At 37.3% G+C, this 20477-nt stretch overlaps 1 protein-coding gene across 6 annotated transcripts in view; it reads left to right on the top strand.

Moving 5' to 3' along the window:
- The window catches only part of NEK7 (NIMA related kinase 7), a 72702-nt gene that overhangs the window by 13777 nt on the left and 38448 nt on the right, over positions 1-20477 (top strand). For all 6 annotated transcript variants that reach the window (XM_042804409.1, XM_042804426.1, XM_042804407.1 and 3 more), the window contains exons 2-5: positions 489-573; positions 7075-7215; positions 16856-16918; positions 17466-17576. In XM_042804409.1, coding sequence (XP_042660343.1) covers positions 517-573; positions 7075-7215; positions 16856-16918; positions 17466-17576 — 372 coding nt within the window. In that variant the 5' untranslated portion in view covers positions 489-516. The remainder of the gene's footprint in view (positions 1-488; positions 574-7074; positions 7216-16855; positions 16919-17465; positions 17577-20477) is intronic.

The following is a 20477-nucleotide window of genomic DNA, read 5'->3' on the forward strand; positions in this document are numbered from 1 at the left end:
GTGTACGTGTTTAGCTTTTTTATATTCAGATGGAACTACTTTTGCATACTCCCTAAAATCTACAGATAAATTAATGCAACATAAACAGTATGCATGCAGCAGTTTAACTCTTCTGCTGATCTGATATTTCCCATGCTGCCCTTAGGTCTAAGGTACTGGCCGTCAGACATCTATGTAGTTAAACAAGTGGTTGGAGCCTCTGAAGAATAGTAGGGTGTTGCAGATTTTCAGAGCCATTTGGGTGGCTCAGGTAGTTTAATGCACATCTTTTAATAATAAATTCAGATGTGTGTAGTGATTTATTTCGTTTTATAGAACAGCTAAACATAAGAAAACTTCCTTCCCAAAACAGTGCAGGTCTGGGATAGTTAAATGTTTGTGAACTCAAACACGTGAATGAGAAAATTAATTAATCAGTTTTTCTGCTAATGTTCATTGATCACAACTACAGATTGAATTACAGTTAATGACTGTATTTCTCTTTTCAGGACATAAGGGACGCTTTTACGTGATAGAATGGATGAACAGTCACAAGGCATGCAGGGGCCTACTGCTCCACCATTTCAGCCACAGGTACTTTTTATTTTTTTTTCCCCTCAATGGTTAGTCCAGATTGGATGCTATAATTTCTTCAATAGAAAAAGAGAGAAATTAGAGAATGTTACTTCTTGTGGGGACAAACAAGCTGTAAACAGATAGAATGTATTCTGGTGGTCTTGAAATTAATTGAATATCAGTCCTATATTTCATAGAAAATAATTACTTTTAATTTTTTCTTCCTACTGCTCACTTCCTACCCTCACTTTGAGGGTTTGGAGTTGGAGTGGGAGTGGGAGTAGGAAGCAAAGATGAAAGTAGTTGTTTTCTTGAGAAATAATGATCTGTTAGACACTACATGTTTTGAAATTGTATCAGAAATTCCATATTTGTTTTGAACTTTTAATTTTTTCTTCTTATACCTCCTGACAGTGATACTTACATGAATTAGTGCCATTACCTGTTGAAACCGTGCAAGAGAAATTCCCAGTAGCTGTAGTTCTTTTAGAAAGATGATGCACAGGAAATTTAATCTTTAGATATGTGTTGATGGTGTGAAACAGGATAAAGATGTTCTGATAAGAGATAATACTAAGATATTGCTTTTTGACATTTTTTTAGAAGGTAATTCTTTGAAGGGAGTTCAAGAAGAGCCTGTAGAGGAATACCCTAAAAATATTTACTGTGGTGGCCACTCCAAAATAAAAGTTGGAAGGTTATTTACAAAGCTGGAATCTAAATTTTATAGTTTTCTTGTTAACAGCATAGGTGATAAAGCAATTTGTGACTTCTGTTTTACAAAAACTAAGGTAAACTCTAGGTTGTGAAATTTAGTAAATTTACAATAACGAGCTTTCCTTACCTCCACTGTTTTTATTATAGCATTGTGATAACAAAAATTTCTGGATTTAATAGTATTTATACCAATGCAAAAAAAATAGAAATTTAAGATAAATGTATAGCTGTGCACACAGATATTTTAAGAAAATAGATTTGGAATTTCAAAACAAGAAAAGGGAATACTTAAAATCCATATTACGAATTTCATAAAAGATCCCTGTCATTATTACAGTTTTTTTCCTTTCCTGACTGAAGAGAAAAATAGAACACAGATGGTTAAGGTTTCTGTATTTCTGGGAAATCTTCCTATGTGTTTTGTTAGCTGACTACAAACAGGTTTCGTATTTCCTCATCTATCTTCTGAGTATTTGAATACCTGTTTCTGAATCACAGGATCAACTTTTTGAGGACTGGTTCAATTTTAGGAATATTACTCTAACATACAAATTCAGTTTATGATTTCATACTAGTAAAATATGCTTCTAGTTTTACTGTTCCAAGTAATACGGCTCATCTACAGGTATCCAGTTTCCTTTGTGGTAAACTAAGGACAGCCCTAAAGGCAGTACTGCTGTGATCAACTGGACACTTTCTACAAAAGAATAAACTAATGCTTATTTGCAGTTTTGGTTCGCTGTCAATCATTTCATAATCTGTGTTTGATTATTCTTTTTAAAAATCAATTACTGCGTGAGCTGCACTAAGCATGATTTTTGTGATTTGATTTTTCTTGAAATAAAAGGTTTTGGGTTTGTGGATCTGAGGTGGACCTTCATCAGATTAATGACTGTTTTGCATTTCAAGGGGAGCAAGTGTAATTGGATATTGCCAGAGTAATACTAAAATAGTCATTCAGTGACATTCTCATCTTGTTAATCCAAATTGTTTTTCCTGTGAGTCAGATACATACTTTAATTCTTATGTATTTCTCTGCTAATGGAGCATGCTTATGGTGAAAACTAGTAATGAAAAGAGGTTACTGAACTAATTACTGATATATTTAGAAGCAAGAACTGGAATTGAAAATACAGCAGGTTATGAGCAAGAGGTGAGGTAATGACTTATGTAGAATTGTTTGTCAGGTTTTGGTAAAGCTGTGAATCTCTTCTAAATCTCTTGGTCATTATAATGTACAAATATATGCTCGTACTCATAGCAAATTACCCTAATCACTGAAAATTGTTGATGAGGAGCATGAGAATATTTCTTCAACCATTATAATGTCTTAATCCCAGCTAGTTTGAAAACACTATTTCACAAAATCACACAGTGGTTGAGGTTGGAAGGAAACTCTGGAGGTCATGAGCCCTCCTGCTTGAGCAGGTTTCCCAGGACTATGTCCAGACAGCTTTTGACTATCTCCAAGGAGGGAGACTCTGCAGCCTCCCTGGGCAACCTGTGCTCAGTCACCCTCACAGTAAAAAAGTGTTTCCTGAAGTTCAGACAAAACCTTCTGTGTTTCAGTCTGTGGCCATTGCCTCTGGTCCTGTCACTGGGCAACATTGAAGAGAGCCTGGCTCTGTGTTTTAACACTGTTCTTTCAGGTACTTGTACATGTTGATGAAATCCCTGCTGAACCTTTTCGTCTCTAGGCTGGATGTTCTCAGAGCCGTCAGCCCTCCCTCATACAAGAGATGCTCCAGTGCTCTGATCATTAGTTGGCCTTTGCTGGACTCTCCAGTATGTCTGTCTGTGGGTGGCCCTGAACTGGATGTAGCACTCCAGGTGTGGTCCCACCAGAGCTGAGTAGAGGGGAAGGATCACCTCCCTCTGCGTGCTGGCAGCGCTCCTCCTGATGCAGCCCTGGACACTATTTGCTGCCTTTGCTGCAAGGGCACATTGCTGGCGCGTGTTCAACTTGGTGTCCACCTGGACCCCCAGGGTCCAGCCTGTAAAGCTGTTTCCTAGCAAGTCAGCGCCCAGCATGTACTGGTGCGTGGGGTTGCTGCTGCCCAGGTGGAGTGCTTTGCACTTCCCCATGTTTCCTGTCAGCCCGTTTGTCCAGCCTGTCAAGGTCCCTCTGCGTGGCAACATGACCCTCTGGCACATCAGCCATTCCTCCCCGTTTTGTGTTATCAGCAAACTTGCTGAGGGTGCACTTTGCCCTATCATCCAGATCATTAATGAAGATGTTGAGCAGCATTGGACCCAGTATTGACCCCTGAGGTACACTGCTAGTTACAGGCCTCCAACTAGACTTTGTGCCATTAGAAGCTCATTTTCTATTTGTAATTAAGTGCCTGAAAGCTCTTTCATAGTCTGTAACCTACAAAGTTAAAGCTCTGTGCTTCATTTCATCACAAGGACGTTTTGCAAGTGCAGATATTGAAGTATTCAGAAACCTCTTTCTTATTGTAAAAAGGATTATGCAAGAAGGTAGGATAATATGGATTAGTAGTCTGATATGGTAGACTTTAAATTCTAGAACCCTCAAGAGCTGAATGGGAGCTTTGTAGCATCAGAATACAGAAAAATGTGACTCAGTTGCTAGACTTCATAAACCATAAAGCAAAGGCAGCTTTTGTTTTGTTTTTTTCTTAAGCTGAAGACCAGTAGTTTACCAAGCCTCTCCCTGTACAGAGGATATTGCATGTCTCTGCTCAGCATTGCTATTCTGCTCTTTGTTTTCTAGTTCACCTGTATTCAGAGCTCTGTGTGGTATTTACGTGCACACAATAGACTTTTAGTGAAACATTTTGTTTTCCGTTTCATTCAAATGCTTTTCCTAAAAATGTCTGGCTTTCTTTTTGGTGGTGAGTGACCAATCAGTTGAACTTTTCAAGGAAGTTTTTCCATGGTATTTTGTAGATCTTTTTCCTGTATGGTAATAGCTAATTTAAAAATTGCAATTCTCTGTCTTGAGGGTTGTATTTCCCATTAAGTTTCTGATTGATAACCTTGAGATGCAAGTACTGAGTGCCAGGGTGGAAAACTAAGAGAATCATCTGCAAGGCTTTGCAGTCATATTTTGAGTTGGTTGTCTTGGGTAAGTTTGGATTGTAAAGAAACTTTATTGCTGCATTATATGTATTGAATAGTGCAGTTTCCTTTGGGATTTCACTGGTAACTTCTCTGAGAAAATAATTTTTCTGCTGCTGTTTCTCATCTTATAGCTGGCTATTAATCTACTCAATGTTCTGTCTCAACCTCAGAGTTTAGTTTTATAGGTTAGGAATCCTCACAGAAGGAACCTGGTTAAACATTTTTAAAAAACGTGTGGTGTGATTTCTTCAGCAGAAAAGCCCAATTAGGAAAAATCTGCCTGACTCCACTCTTAACTACTTATTAGAATCTCTAAATTGCTACAATTCAGCTATTTGTTTGGCTACGTTTGGACTGAATCTGTGAATAATTAAAAAATAACCAAATTGGGTTTTGAGTTTTAAAAATCCAGATCGGTCTTTGACTTGATATTAGTACACTGGCACGCAGCAATGGAGCAATACTGAAGAGGCTGCAGTGGCAGAAGACAAGGACCTTCTGGGAAGGCTTAGTCACTGGAAAATCCAACGTGGGCTGCGCCCTGGGCTCATTGTACGATAGGGTGTCTTGGTGAATAAAGACTTCATTGGCTTCTTCAGTGGTCTGAACAGATTTGTGAAACGTGCTGTCTTTTTTGCATGCCTTCTTTGATCAGTACAGCAGTCCGTTGTTATTTTATGGGGCACTAGATTCTTTTGAAAATTTAAATCTCTGCGATGATGGGAATTGCATGCAAGTAGGAAGTTTTGGAAAAACACCGAAATAGGACATCTCTTGAGAGGGCTGAGTTGAGAGCTACTGTCTGGCATAGTCTTAGAAGTTAACCGTGAATGCCTTATACTAACTACTGTGGATTTTCACCAGTGTATGCTTTCCTTCCCTGCCAGCTCTGCTACATGGGGTATCAGCTCTTTTCTGAGACTGAAACCAATCTGAAAATGAGTATTATGGTTTCTGTTGAAGATTGTCTTCACTTACTTGTCATATAAATGAGCTCTTCATGCCACGATTAATTAATTAGTGTATTATGATTGTCTCACATCTTTCCAGTATAGAGTTTTAAACTGGTCTTCCCTCGCCTCTCATTTCTTCTGTGCTCAGGATTACAACTGGATATATGGTTGAGAACTGAAATTTACAAAAATCTATTCAGAGCAGAAAAAATAATAATATTATTACGGTTCTAATATGTTGCTTGGCCAAAAGTTTAAAAAATGAATCTGAAAAGAAAGTAGCTCATTGGTTATTTTATTGTTGTAAGATAGAGATCTCTTCTATGGAAACTGTAATATTCCGAGTGCTCACTGATTTACTCGGTGAATACAATGTAATGTGATCATTAGTGAAGTGTATATAATCTCTTCTGTTACGGTCTCAGACCGAAGGAAATCTTTATCCTGCACAAGCTTATTCTCTGCAAATTGCGTTGTGGCGAGGAGAGACCCAGTGGTAGTTGGAGATGTGCAGCTATGTTGCTTCTCATGTCAGCTCTCCACATCTAAATTGTATGACAGGACAAGGGAGCAGATGAGACAAGCTGTCACTCAGCCACGCTGCCCTTTGAAGAAAGGCCATGGGGGGGAAAAGGTGCCGCAAATGGGCTGTGAAGTTTACATACAGTGCCCACTGTTAAACAGATTACCTCTAATGAAGTGTCTAATGCTCAGGCCATATCAGCCTAATCCTTGGTGGCAGTTCATCCCTCAACTGCCAAAAAACACCGCCCTCTGGCCCTCTCTCGCCACTCTGGCCGCCAAGCACAGGGAGGTGCCCGGTCTTAATAAAGCAAGACAGTGTGTGATCTGACATGCAAATGTAGGTCATTGCATATGTAAATGTGTGATTACAAACCTGCATGCCAAAACACATTAGTGAGACTTTGCTCTCAGCATGCGGTTGTCACACTGCCTTAGTAGTTCACGCTAATATTTGTCAAGTTACAGTGCAGACAGAGGCTGCAACTCCCAATTCAAATGGGAAGTACACAATACTTCTTAAATATAGCCTATTTAGAGAGTCTGTATCTTGCAGCTCTGTGTACAGAATTTAAAATCTTGAAGTGATGTGTAATTTTAGACATTTTCCCTAAAAGCCCTATAAATATCTCATTAAGCTAAATCCTGTGTTTTGGAGTGCATTCTAGCATTAATGCTGCACCACTTTTGTCAAAACGAGAGAGTCCTAACAGTTTGATTTCTGGAGCAACTGAAGAATATATGAAAATATATTGCATAGCTACTTAAATGTCAACATTAAAATATTATGTAAGCTGATCCTTTATTATCTCTATTGTCTCTCTTTTTGTTTGGTGGGTTGTTGTAGGTTTGTTTGGGTGGTTTTTTTTTTTTTTGGTTTTTTTTTTTTTTTGTTTGTTTTTTTGTTTTTTTTTTTTTTTTTAAATGGAAGGAGCTAGGACATAAGAAGGAAACATGGCAAATTAAAGCCTGATGGGATTTCTTCTCTTTTATGTCTCAGACTCCTGACAGGCTGCAAACATTTTAATTATATTTCAATAAATATATACGTATAATTTTAAATTCTCACTCCACAAGTAGTATGATGGATGTTTTCTTTAGAATATCTTGTGATTAATCTGGGATGGTTTTCGTTTTAATGTATTGGTATTAAACAAGTCTAATAGTTTAAGCCATATTCTTTCAAACTGGCATGATGAGTTTTACTGACAAACTTTTTTCCTAATATCTTTAATTCTAGAAAGCCTTGCGACCCGACATGGGCTATAATACACTTGCCAACTTCCGAATAGAGAAAAAAATTGGCCGTGGGCAGTTCAGTGAAGTTTATAGAGCAACCTGCCTGTTGGATGGAGTACCAATGGCTCTGAAGAAGGTTCAGGTAAGGATGACTTTTTGTATAAACATAAAAGAATTTGGTACAATGAAATTTGAAAGTCATATGTCATTTGTATGTGATCTTAATGAATTTCTAAATACTTAGCATCCAGACAGAGCTTTGAAAATTTGACATGCCTGTGAAGTGTTTCACAAACCAGTGTTTTGAAATTGAAAGTCAAGTCCAGAGTTGTTGGGAAAAGATAACATACATAAATTAGCCGTATAAGAACAGTCCTAAAGAAATCTTGGAATCTATAAATAGTATAAATATTTAGTGATGTCTAATGTGGGATATATTATGCAAATTCACACTTTTTTTTTTATTAAGTAAACATCTGTAAGTTTTTCAGGTATCAAGTGTGCTTCAAGAGTGCATAAATCAAATAAGGTGGGTATGTAGTCAAACATGTAATAGTTGAAAGGAATTACTGTTTTGAAAGACTGAAAATTACCTGATACCTTTAAATATAAATCAAAACTGCTTGAATCTATAGCTCAGTGTTTCCTTCAGATTTCAGGATACAACTGTGTTCATATTATCATATTCATGAATAATATATCTCTGTGTGAGACCCTCTATAGTAACTAAATGTGAGTGCACTGTGGAATTAAGTGAATTGCATTGGTCAAAGTATTTTCTTGAGGACCCTTAATATTTCAAAGTTTCACAGCTTAGCCAGTGGTGAAGCAGCAGTTCTGTCACAAAAGATGGAAGAGCAGTGATCTGATTAAGTTACTGCAGCCAAGAAACATTAAGCCCTTGTACATTTTAGCATAAGAAACGGGCTGATTAATTGTTCAAATATTTCGTCTTTACAGTTAGCAATTTTTAAAATATTTAAAACAAAAGTCACAATTTAAATTAAAAACTCTTGCTTTTTGATTGTCACACAGGCAAAAGGCGGCTTGAGCTAAGCCTCTATCCAGTATTATTTCCGGTCTGTTTTTTTTGTTTGGAGCTGCTCAGAGGAGTTTGTTATAAGATTATTACCTTCTAAAAATTCTCTACTGGATTTACTTTGAAAAGTCCCTGACAATGTGTTTAGTTTGGAAATCAAAATTAAAATTGTCATTTCCGTTCTGATCTCTTGAGATATGTTTAGTGTATTACTTGTAGGAGTACTGCCATTAATTCTGAAGGGTTTTTTGATACCTATTATATACTGCAAAACAACATATATCAGATTTCTCTTTTCTAGCGTTTCTAGATTTTAATATTTTTTTTTTTCTGTGGTAATGCATGCACTGTAAACTTCTCTGTCATATCTTGACTTGCTGTTCCATTTCTGTTATTTCCTGTGCTCTGCAGCACCAGGAGGCAGGGCTAGTCCTGGCAGTCATAAAAAAAGAGACTTGGTTCCCCCTTCTGGGAAAACTGCCAGATATATACTACTTCAAAAGATGAAATATATTCTAAGAACTTTGATCAACAGTCTTAAAACATTAGGCTAATTCTTCCTTCATTTTCAGTGTGTGAAAATCCAAAAAGGTCAAATATGACTTGAAATGCATGTCAATTAAGGTGGATGTGGAATGCCTGGGTACTTGAAAAAAGTCATAAAGTCCAGCCTTTCATTGTTAACTATGAAATTTTTATAACTGTGCTTTCATTAAGAATACAGAGGCATTATAGCATGTGTACTCTTAACAGTATTTCAAAAGTCAGTATGTATAGCTGTATTCTCACATCAGATTTTCCAGTTTGACGAAAGATTTTTTTTTTCAACTCATGAAGGTGACATGCTGCCCATATACAGGTGATAGTTTCTATCTTAAAAAGCTTTCTTGTTTTATTTAATCATTTAATGAATACCTAAGAATATGCTTGGTGGTTGGTAGGGCATAGGGTTAAAGAGTTGTGGCTCTCCCAAGTGACTTTATCCCAATAGTGTTACGACTGTCATAAAGTACCCAATGTATGCTGTTGGTTTTCCATTGAATGTTATTGCCTAGTGTACAACAGAAGGGGCTACCTTCTGTAACCTGTAAAATCACCTTCCATGAGAAGGCTGGATATATGTAGGAGAATATTATCCGAATGGAAAGTGAGATTTGGTTAACCTGTCAGGGAAAAATGTTCCTAAGCATAACATGAAATATTACCTGGACTTGAAAAGGCTCATGGCAGCACTAAGTGTTTGGCACAGCCATTTTGGCTTGCCTCGTTGACACAAAAAGCTGTTCTGTTTGGATAGAAGACCATCTTAATTGTCACTGTGCTTCTGTGACTTTCCCTAAGATTGCCTAGAAATATTTTTGTTAAATATAGTAATAATACTCAATTTCACAATAAAATTTGTTTTCATTGCTGTCTTTTGGTGAGAAGTGATTGCTTTTCAGAGGAGCTTTTGTGGGTCCGCTTGGTGATAGTGCTTCTTGCTTTTAATTTTGGTCACCTTTTCTTGTATTAAAATACTGCCATTTTTTCTGATGCCTCATTAATGGAAACTCAGCGTGCACAAAACAAGAGAAATGCTTCTTTCTGTCAGGAGTGAGAGGCTCTATTCTCTCTACTTTAGACCTGGGCATGTATACTGCTTTCCACATTTCTGTATTGAGACAGTGTCTCTAAATGCTGTACTTCATGTTAAATAGAGTATCTGAGACCTGGAGCTCCTTCTACTTTCCCACTTTCTGCTCACTGTCATCTCGCATCTTTACTACATGCCTTCCTCTCTAATCCTGCAAGTTGTATCTGTTCCACCCCTCCTGGTTTTGTTTTCCTGTCTGGGTTGGGTGTATAGCTGTTCTCTTTATGTGTATTTGGTCAGTGGTTCCCCATGTTTGTCTCTGCCTTCAAGGGCTGATGTGACTTAGAATTCTTCAGTTATCATTTCTTTAAGAGTTACTGGATCTCAGGCCATTATTTTTTTTCCAAAAGGTTTGCCAGTTTTGAGTTCTTATGAAGCTTTCCAACAAGAATGTTTATTTTCTGCTATTAAAATTTTATTTGGCTGAAATATGTACAATATTGATAAATGTTACATTAATGTGTACAAAATGTATGTTTGTGGAACTAAATGTGAGCAGAAGCAAGTGGCAGTAAGATGCTGTGGGAGAAAGGACAAGCAGATGGTGACAGAAACCACTCTTTCTGAATTTGTAGTTGCTGCTGAGTCCGGATGACACAAAGAAGTAGTATTCTTGATTTGGTTTCCAGTAGGATATGTAGCAGAGTGAAAACTGTTTAATTTGCAGTTTCTTTCTAGTAATTCAGCAGAATACACAAAATAGTATGTTGTGTCTTTTTTGCTCATTGTATCCTTCATGCTTCATCTTCCCTTGTGTGGTTTGACTTCTTGTAATTAGGGAAGCGGTATTTATAATAATTAGATTTTCTCATTTTTCATGGAACTAGGTTTCTGAAATGCTGTTGAAATATTACCTAACTAAAACCAGAATTAAAAAAAAAAAATCTTCATTACTTCACTTTCACTAATGTCTAAACTATTCTTGGAATCAAAGAGGGATCAGGAAAGATCAACCACAGATAAACTCTGAATATAGCTGTATGAGTCTGAAGAGCTTCTAGATAAGTTTCTTAACATGTGTTAAGTCTGAGGTCCAAACTATACTGAAAGATCATGCCTGAGGAAGAAGCAGTACATCTCTGCTGTTGCCATGATAGGTAACCCTCACAGCAGAACCATCAGCAACACCCTTTGGGTATGGTGTGGTGATGTGAGCAACGAGTGCTCCAGTGGGCACTTCCAAGGGGGGAGGCAAACAACTGAGAGACACTGGAATAAACGCTCACAAAACACACTTAAAGGGCAAAAGAGCTGTAAATATCTGAAGTCAGTAACTTCAGTAAGGCTGTATAAGTTTACTTTATGAGCTATTTTTAAAGTAAACCTTAGCTATTCAAAATTTAAAATACCATGTGAAACTGCATATTTTGACAAGATTCCAGATTCATTACAGTTCTGCCTTACATTGTTCCACCTTTCCTTTAATTCCAAAATTGGAGACCCTGGTGTTAGAGATTCAGACAATGAATCCTTTTATCTAGCACTTACATTCATTATTCATTGTGCATTGTCAGTGGATTGCTACTTCGGGCCTGAATTAGAGATAATTAATCTTAGGAAAGCACTGGTAATTTCACACTTTATGAAGCACTATTGTCTCAGCACAGCAGTGCTGTGGTGGCAAAATACTCTAGTGCTTGTTGTTGCTATTCAGTATCATACTACCTCTTAATATTTATATGCATTCAAGTCTTTATTTTGTTTACTTGTCTGTAAGTTTATGTTAGAGCAGTCATGCTTGTGTTTTGCTTTGGAAATACTTTTTGGTATTCTTATTTTATACAGAATTTCAAACCGAAATAGGTTAAATTGTCATTTAAATAGTGAGGTTAGAAAGACTTTTATCCTTTTCCAAGTTTTCAGTACTGAAAAGTGATGGACTTTAGAGCAAGAGCAATCAAGTAGATTCTCTGTGTGGCATGTTACTTCAGATGAGTTAAATTGGTAGCTGGTAATTGATCAGATGCAGTCTACACTTACAAGCTAAGGCTTGATGTTTTCCATCTTGTGGTTAAATGTTTATAAACTTTCTTGCTATACACTTAGCTTTCTAGGAGATCTAGTTGCATGTGTGAGCATGTGTGTAAGAACTTTACTCAGGAAGTTGATTTCATGTATTGCAACCTCCTTGGTTAGTTAACAGATTTGTATAGGGAACAGTTCCCACTCTGTACCTTAGAGTAGCTTAGGAACTATTCTAAAAATACCAGTTTCTCTTGACAATACTTACAACTGGTATTTGTAAAATGCCGAAATAATAAAATTATAATCTACATTCACATTGAGGTACTGGAGAAGCAATTCAGTGCAAAGTTACCAGAGATCCCTTAGTTGCATAGAATACAAAAGGGAATATTTTGGAATAAGTATTGTTGTATGCTTGTTCTTCTACTCTTCCCTTGTGTGCTATTGATTGCAGTAGGAGATGAAAAACTGAGAGCTAAAAATGGAGTTTTTGTTTCACTTAGTGTTCTTGCTCAGTGGAAAAAAAAAATTGCTAAGGGCTTTAAAAATGATCTCTTAAGTCTCTTCAGCTGTATTTGCCTAATTGTTTTCAGGAATTTCACAATAACTGCTAACTAAGATGTGCTTACCACGGTGAGATTTTTTTTGATTACACTCTTCATGAAAACTGGCACTTACTATAATTTTTGCTTATTATTAGGTTTTCCACAGCAAATGTAATTCCTTTGTAGAGATGTTAATCTTATAATAGTGCTTGAAAATAGAATTTGGGGAAAAATAATTAAAATTTTAAATAAGAGTATATTACACTGCAATTTGTGCTGACTAGAGAAACACACTTCCAACCTGAGTTATCCTTTGATCCTGACCCCGTAAGTGGAGTCAAGAATTAGAATTTATTGTTAGTATAATTAATGCCCTAGCAGTCTAATCGAAATGCAGCAGTTTTTATTGTTAGCCAATTATAGTGATGCTAACACTTGCAGTCTCATTACTGCTAGCTTCCAATAATCGATGCGTGCAGCATCATCGTCATCCTGAGCCCTGCTGGGAGGAGAATGCTGGTGGTGGCTCTACCCGGGCTTTTGCTGGGTGCTTTCAAGCAATCAGTTGCTTATGCTTTGTGTCAATCCAAAAGCTTAGATGTTAATCACTCAGGTTGTGTTGGACCTTTATGGTATCTGCTCTAATTTCCTTAAGACTGTGCAGTTGCACAAAGCTGAGCTAAATCTAGAAGCAAGTTAGACACAAGTCATTCGACTGAAATGGCTTTGTTAAGTCACTCAGCTGCAAGGCATGTGCTGCTACAGCTAAAGCCAAGCTCAGAAAATAAGTGCAGGCCAAGAGAAATCCAGACAAAAGATTGCAGGTCCTTAGGCAGTGTGTTTCTGGGGCGATCTGGGGCCTGCTAATAGCAGCGGCAATGCTGTCTTTACAGGGCTGGATATCGTGCGTGTGAGAGAATTCTGTGTGCAGCTCTCCTGCTGGAGAGGGGGGAGCATAAACTGACCTTTCAGGTTGGCTTGCTGAGTAATGGTAGCTGAAGATGGAATTAGTCTGCTAGCAAAGCTGTAAGCTGTTACTCTTGCAATGGAAGTACTGACATCGCTTCCTATTGTTACCGTAATGGCCAGCGTGCAGTAAACCCCAAGCGAAGGACAGCTGCTCCTGCGCCGTCAGCTGCTCTGCGGCAGCGCCTCCAAAACAAACCTGAGCGCTGCCAGGTGCCACGTGTAATTTTGCCATGCACTTGAAAGGATGTTCTTAAGCTCTTAAAATTCTTCATTGCAGCTTCCATTTTTCAGCATAAGACATTCTTCAGTGTTGAGTCACCTTCTGGTGATGAAGCACGAAGGCTTTTTCATCGTGTTTACAGTAGCCTCCTTGTGTGAGCTGACATGGCTTATTACAGTAGGGGCCTCTGATCCGAACAGCAGCCGTTTGGCAAAATGGAAAGATAATCTGTTCAGAAAGAAAATCTCTGCAGGGTGGTTGGATCTGGTACGATAGGTGTCATGGTTTAGGCCCAGCCAGCAACTAAGCACCATGTGGCCACTTGCTCATTCCTCTTCCCACTCCCTTCCTCCCTCCCTCTTCCTCCACCCCATGGGATGGGGAGGAGAATCAGAAAATGTAAAAACTTACGGATTGAGAGAAGGACAGTTTAGTAGGACAACACAAGGAGAGAAAATAATAATAATAACAACAGTAATGTAGCAAAAGAGTATATGGAGTGAGTGATACACAATGCAATTGCTCACCGCCCAGGACCTGATGCCTAGCACGTTCCTGAGCCATGATCCCTCCTCCTCTTGCCAGGTCCCCCAGTTTATATTCTAGCATGATGTTGTATGGTATTGAATACCCCCTTGGCTAGTTTGGGTCAGATATGCCAGCGGTGTCACCTCCCAGCTTTTTGTGGAAAATAAACTCTAGCCCAGCTGAATCTGGGACATATGGCCGAGGTTATTCAGAGGCCATGGATTGATTTTTTTAGTTTTATCGTTGTTTTGGGTTATGGGTTTTTCCCCCTAATCTTATCATTGGAGCAAGTTAGTGTCTGCAAGCCTGAATTTCTGCATTTCTGGAAAATCCTATTCATAGTCTTTTGAGGTTAGATCTGGGCCAAAGTCTAATGGACAACCTCAAAAATTATATACAGTAAATCTTCAGATTGTGTGTTCGTAAGGCTGATAAGCAGAAGTGTGAAGCTTCAAGACATGACCCTATACCTGTCCCCTTTTTTTTCCTGCTCCCAGTACACACTTGGATTGTTTTGGGGAGAAATGGTATAAAATTTTCCATTAGGTGGTCCCTTAAATTACATGGAAAGCCAATTATGATCTTTTGTCTTCCCAGTACTTCCTCAGTTAGTATGCTACCTCTCGTATTTACAACTTTCCTAAGTGTTTCCTAGAAAAACCATTACAGTCCTTCATGACTGTACCAAACACTAGGACTTCAGTCTATTGACAGAACAATTAAAGGGCAATGTTTTTTTCAGTCAGAGTTGAGATCTATAACAGATGTAGGCTATTTACTCTCCTTCACTAAGTTTCCAACCTTAAATCATAAACCATCTTTTCTGTCTTTTCCATTAGTGTTATTTACCTTTTAGCATTTGTACCTGGAATTTCATAGATAGTGCTAATCTTTTCTACTACATCTGAAATTGTTTTATTTCTTAATGTTAGCATTCCTTTCTTGTGACTTATACTGCTGTGTTTCTGTTACGTCCCCCACAGTCTCCTGCTTGAATAATCGCTTCTTGCTCAGTCTGTTTATTTTCCATCATGCTGGCGTTAATATACGAGTAGTTGTGAGATGGTTTATTCCCTTTTTTTCTTGGTCAGTAGTTTTGTTTTCTTCTTCTTTTCCTTCTTCTCCCCCTTTTCTTCTTGCTGTCTACAAGTCTGGCATTTCAGTTCTTGACTTAGAGTTGTTTTTTTTTGGTTTTTTTTTTTTTTTTTTTTTTCAAAAAGTGACTCTTGTATCCACTTCTGGCTGTTTTTTCCTATGCCAGCTCTGAAGACAGAATATTGGATTTCTGAAGGGAAGTAGTGTCTAGTCAGGAGCACATGTGTGCTCTGCGGGGACTGTGCTCCATGCATGAAGTTTCTAGACTTCTTCTTTCAGTTGATTAAAGGAATGACGAACTTATTGTGCGTAGTGGCATAGGAAATGAAGATGAGGTTTAGCAGATCATATGTGAACTTCCTGATTTGTTTGAACTTGTTTGGGAAGAGTGGAAGAAGGTGTGATTCACATGGACAGTTATGCAGTCAGTTTAAGAGATGACCTCTTTGCAGACAGTCAGTACTCAAAATGCCGTTAATACTTATTTTTGTTTCTGGGGTTGATGGCAAGGCATGAAATAGAAGTTGTCAGCTGTTGAACTTTTGATCATTTTGTGCTGATGGAACCAGGTACCAGTGATCTTCATAACACATAGTACATCTTTTCCTGGAGACTATCTAGAAAGACATGATGTGCATTGAAAGGATGTAAGTGGAATAAGTGATCTCATAAATGTGGCAATTACTAAAACTCATAGTACATCTCTATTATTCTTACAGATAGATCACAATGTAATGGCAGAGCACACAGACATTGATGAGTGAGGTTTTGTTTCTGTGTTTCAGGATGTTTCTGTGGGTTTGATTTTGTTTTGTTTTTTTTTATTTTTAATTCAGAAAATAATGGCAAATGAGAGAGGAAGGGTTACTTGAAGGAGTAACATTTTGGTCATTTCTAAGCAGAATAGTTGGTGGCAGTGTATGGAAACGCACATGTGAGAAGGGAACCCAAAGGTGGTAAAAAAAGAAGTGAAAGTAGAAAGTCATTATATTAAACTTAATGTCTAGAACATGGATAAGGACTTTAATAGCAGGAAAAAATTACTCCAAACAAAAACTGAAATTAGTGGATAGTAACGTGGTTAACTGAAGGAGGCAAAAATGAGATGCATTGCAGAGTAATTTGGAGCAGGTAGGAGGTGGGGAAAAAAAAAAAAAAACGGAGAGCAGAGATGTCTAACGGTAAAAGGCTGTAAAAGTCAAGGTGACAGATGAGGTCTTAGGAAAAGATGCTCTAGTAAACAAATTACAGAACCCGAATCACTTCTTTGCTTACTGAAGGGAAGGAAATGGCAGAGAAGGAATTGGAGGTGACAGTGAAGTTTTGATCCTGAGAGACAGAGTAAAAGTGAATGCATTATTTAGAACAGAAGAGGGAAACTGTAGGAAGAGACTAGGAAAAAAGGGGTATGCTCAGTGCTGGAAAGAATCAGTCTGTGATAATGGTGTGGCAGGAATGGCAGAGAAAGCTGACATTGGATTAGAACCAGTTTGAAGGAAATGTGCTGAATTATTGCTGTGTGTTTGAACAGATATGCAGAGGTGGCAATTAAGTAATTGAAAAACTTTTACTTACAATGCGCTTGTTTCCTATGAGGGGGCTAAAAGAATCTATATAGCAGTAAATCAGTACATCGGAACATTAGGAATATTTCTTACAGCGATGTTCTGTCCTGCCATGAAATACATAACTCAAGTTGCTTTATGTATGCTATGAAATAATGATAATGATCACTCAATTTGCTATATTTTTATCACTTAATAAAAATGTCTTATCTCTTGTGCATAGATATTTGATTTAATGGATGCCAAAGCCCGTGCTGACTGTATCAAAGAAATAGATCTTCTTAAGGTAAAAGATTTGTTTAAAAAAATGTATAGCCATCATCAAAGTATATTAGGTTTTTCACAGATATACTTAAGATGTCCACTGTTGTCTGTGTAGTTTTTATAAGCCTCACTAAAGGGAATTGTATAATGTTTATTGGTTTAAAAATTAACATTGAGAAGTAAATCCTATGGGGAAATGGGTAACTTTTCAAGTAGCGGTTTCTGCTAAAACCGTGGTATTGTAAACAGCTGTGTCCTGTGTACAGTAAAATACTGATTTTAAAATTTGACTTAGTTTTAGATAAGTTTCGCATGCTATTGCACAGACACAGTGAAGAAAAATTCCTCTATAATTACAAATGCAGTCATCATGTTGGTTCTAAAATGCCATCATGTTCTTGCAAAATATTTATCTGTAACTGCTTCCCATAAGCATACACTTTTTGTATCATACTGAAATAGGTTGTAGGGGTTGTTTTGTTTGTGTAAATAAGAATGTTTCATTTGTCAGTCTTAAAAGATAAGACATGCTCTACACTAAAATGTGCATTATTATTCTGCTTTCTTAGCAACTGAATCATCCAAATGTAATTAAATATTATGCCTCATTCATTGAAGACAATGAACTGAACATAGTGTTGGAATTAGCTGATGCTGGCGATCTCTCTAGAATGATAAAGGTAGGAATTAACTTTTTGAAAAAAATTAAAAGCTTGTTCAACTTCTTTGGCTTTTCATTCTGCATGTTTATTGCTGGGTGAAATGCAGTGAAACTGTCAAGAACTGTGGAGAAAAGTGGAGTGTTTAGATTTTAAGGCTTTTAAACGTATGCCCAGTGTTGATGCTTACGTTAAGTATTTTTAACACTGTCGCCCAGAATGTAGGTGCAGATGGGGACATAACTAGTCTGAAATTATATCAGCACTGGGGAGAAGAAGAACTGTAAAGAAAAGCACTGTCACCACCATTTAGAACAATACATTCTGTCAGCACTCCTGATTTTTGGCACAACTGTGTTTTGTGTTCCAATATTCTAGTCTCTGTAATGGCAGTGAAAGCAGAGGAAGGCTGGTGTCATAAGGCTGAAGAAGTTTCTTCTAGATATTGAACTTCAACTGTTAACCAATTTAGCAAATAAAAATTAAAATGGAAATAACATCATCATTTTATAGGTCTGGTTAAATACTTCTTTATCTTGAGACTAACAATTTGATATGTGGTTTAAATCACATGCAGTGAATTGACTGATATATCGTTGTGCACTATGGGTTAGTTGCTTTCTTTTATAGTTTTTAAATGCCTTTTTTAGGTAATCAGAAAAATTTATCCAAGACTTGTTGTATAAGCTTTGTATTCTGAAACTTGTATTAACTTTTCATTAGCTTTTTTATCTTTGTCATTTGGCAACTACTTCCCCTCTTTCCCTACCCTTTTTCCACTGGGTCTTGGTTTTGGTATGTCCCTTTGGTGTACTTTCTTGTGTGCACACCAACATTATTGTTGTCAACACAGCGTAACTCTGGGAACACATAATGCCAGTCAATTAGCATTCACCCAGCAACAGCCAGGCACAGAACAGAGTTCTGCTTTTTTGCTTAGGACCTACATGAATAGAGAATGTTAATTTATTCATTAATGACTTTCATATTGCTTTTTTTTTTTTTTGTGCTTTTGAAGAATATTCCCTTCTAGATTGATAATTGTAAGGTAGGACAATCAGAATTTGGTTCTAAACAGGTTGACAGTGTTCTGTTAATATTTATATCCAAATCTGATATTTTTCTTCATCTCATGAATTATTAATTCTGTGGGCTTACATTTCATAAAACATAAAGGAAGGTTTGTCTTTTCTTTTGAATGTTGAGTTTTGACACAACAGTTATTAATATGAGTACTCTGTGACAGATTGCCTTATGGCATGTCTGGTCTTATGACCCATTGAAGCTTTTTCTTTTTCCTCTGCTTTTTTTTTTTTTTTTTTAAATCCAGTGTGTGAAGTGTGAATAATGGCTTCTTCAGTGCAGTTGGCCTCATTACACCTTGTCCAGGTCGGTGGGTATTTCTTACTGACTCGATCTTGGAGGCACTTTGTGATTGTCCTCTTAACACAGGGGTCATGTTTAATGTAGCAAACTTAGATTGCTGTTTGATGTTAATGACAGCCTATCAGGCTATTATTAAATATGTATGAAGTGTCACAATGCACTCAGTCTTCATGCTGCTGGTGGAGGAAATGATTTGGTAGATCACTTGGATGGTGTGAGTTTAAATGTGGGGTGCATCAGTTATACAGTGTCTTCTTAAAGAAGTATTTTAGAAATAGACTGAAAAAGAAATGATATGTAATGGCATGAAATCTTACTAGCAGAAAGGCTGCCTGTCACACTGTTAAGATAAATAACTATGTTGTGTTATTAAAACAAACAAACCATGCTTTAGTTTCCAGTGTTCTTGCTAGAATGCTGTTCTAAGTTTGTTGGAAGATGTTGAGGCACCCCCAGAAGAGTGTTTGGGTATGAGGCTTCTTGTGTGATTTGTAGAAAGCATCAAGCATGTTTTTGAAATTGTAAATGACCATAGCTTGAATGACACTGAAACCAATGTTAATGCGAGGGAAAACTACTTAACTAGTTTACGTGGGTATTTGTTATGACATTATTGGCACATCAGAGAATAGTTACAAAGCTGCTGTGCCTCACAGTGCACCTTAATGAATTCTTTAGTTCTTCACTTAATGAACCACATCCTTGCTGCCCAGCTTTTATACTATCCCTCTTGTTACCTGTGAATAATACTCTCTTTGTCCCCATTGAATAGACAACTAAGGAAAATCACTTGGTGCATTCATATGGATTCTAATAGAATTCATAGAATCTGCTGTATGTCCAAAAAAAAAAAAAAAAAAAAAAGCAGCCGTGCACTGGCATTTACAAATGGCATAATGAAATCTAAGATATTTCGTGTATTCTCTCTGTGTGTTTATGTATGTACATACACAGATTTAATCCACTTTACCTTGATTATATTTTGAAATTGCCTCTGTCACAGAGAAGTGTTTCAGTACAGCCTTCATTCTCAAAAGTTGGAGGATCCAAAATCGAGGCTTTCTTATCTTACAACTTTTAATGGCCTGGTAGAATTCTTGGACATGGCATACCAGTAATACTGAGAGGCAACCGTTGTCAGTGAGGGGGAAATACTTGCATTTGATGTACAGTTGGTTTTGCACTAGCATATGTACCTCAGTACTCATAACCCCAGTGTGGGAATGGTGAAAGGAGGAAAGAGTCTTGATTTTCTGTGAATTAGGCTGATGGATACTATTACATCAGAGATTTTACAGGTAAATAATTAGTAACACTCGTGCTCATTCCCAGTTGCTCCTGGTTTGTTGTTTGTCAGTGTCTGTGGTCTCTACTGTGAAATGTAGTGACATGGCTACCAAGGTTAAAGGTAGTTTATGAGAACTCTTGTTACCTTGTAATACCACCTCCTTTTACAAAACAAAGAATACAAAAAAAGTGTTGTAAAGCAGGTTTGAGTCTTGATCCCTTTTCCTATTAGCCATGGTTCTTTACCAC

This window comes from Tyto alba, unplaced genomic scaffold, assembly GCF_018691265.1.
Source record: "Tyto alba isolate M040663 unplaced genomic scaffold, T.alba_DEE_v4.0 Super-Scaffold_1000006, whole genome shotgun sequence".
In the NCBI taxonomy this organism is placed as follows: Eukaryota; Metazoa; Chordata; class Aves; order Strigiformes; family Tytonidae; genus Tyto; species Tyto alba.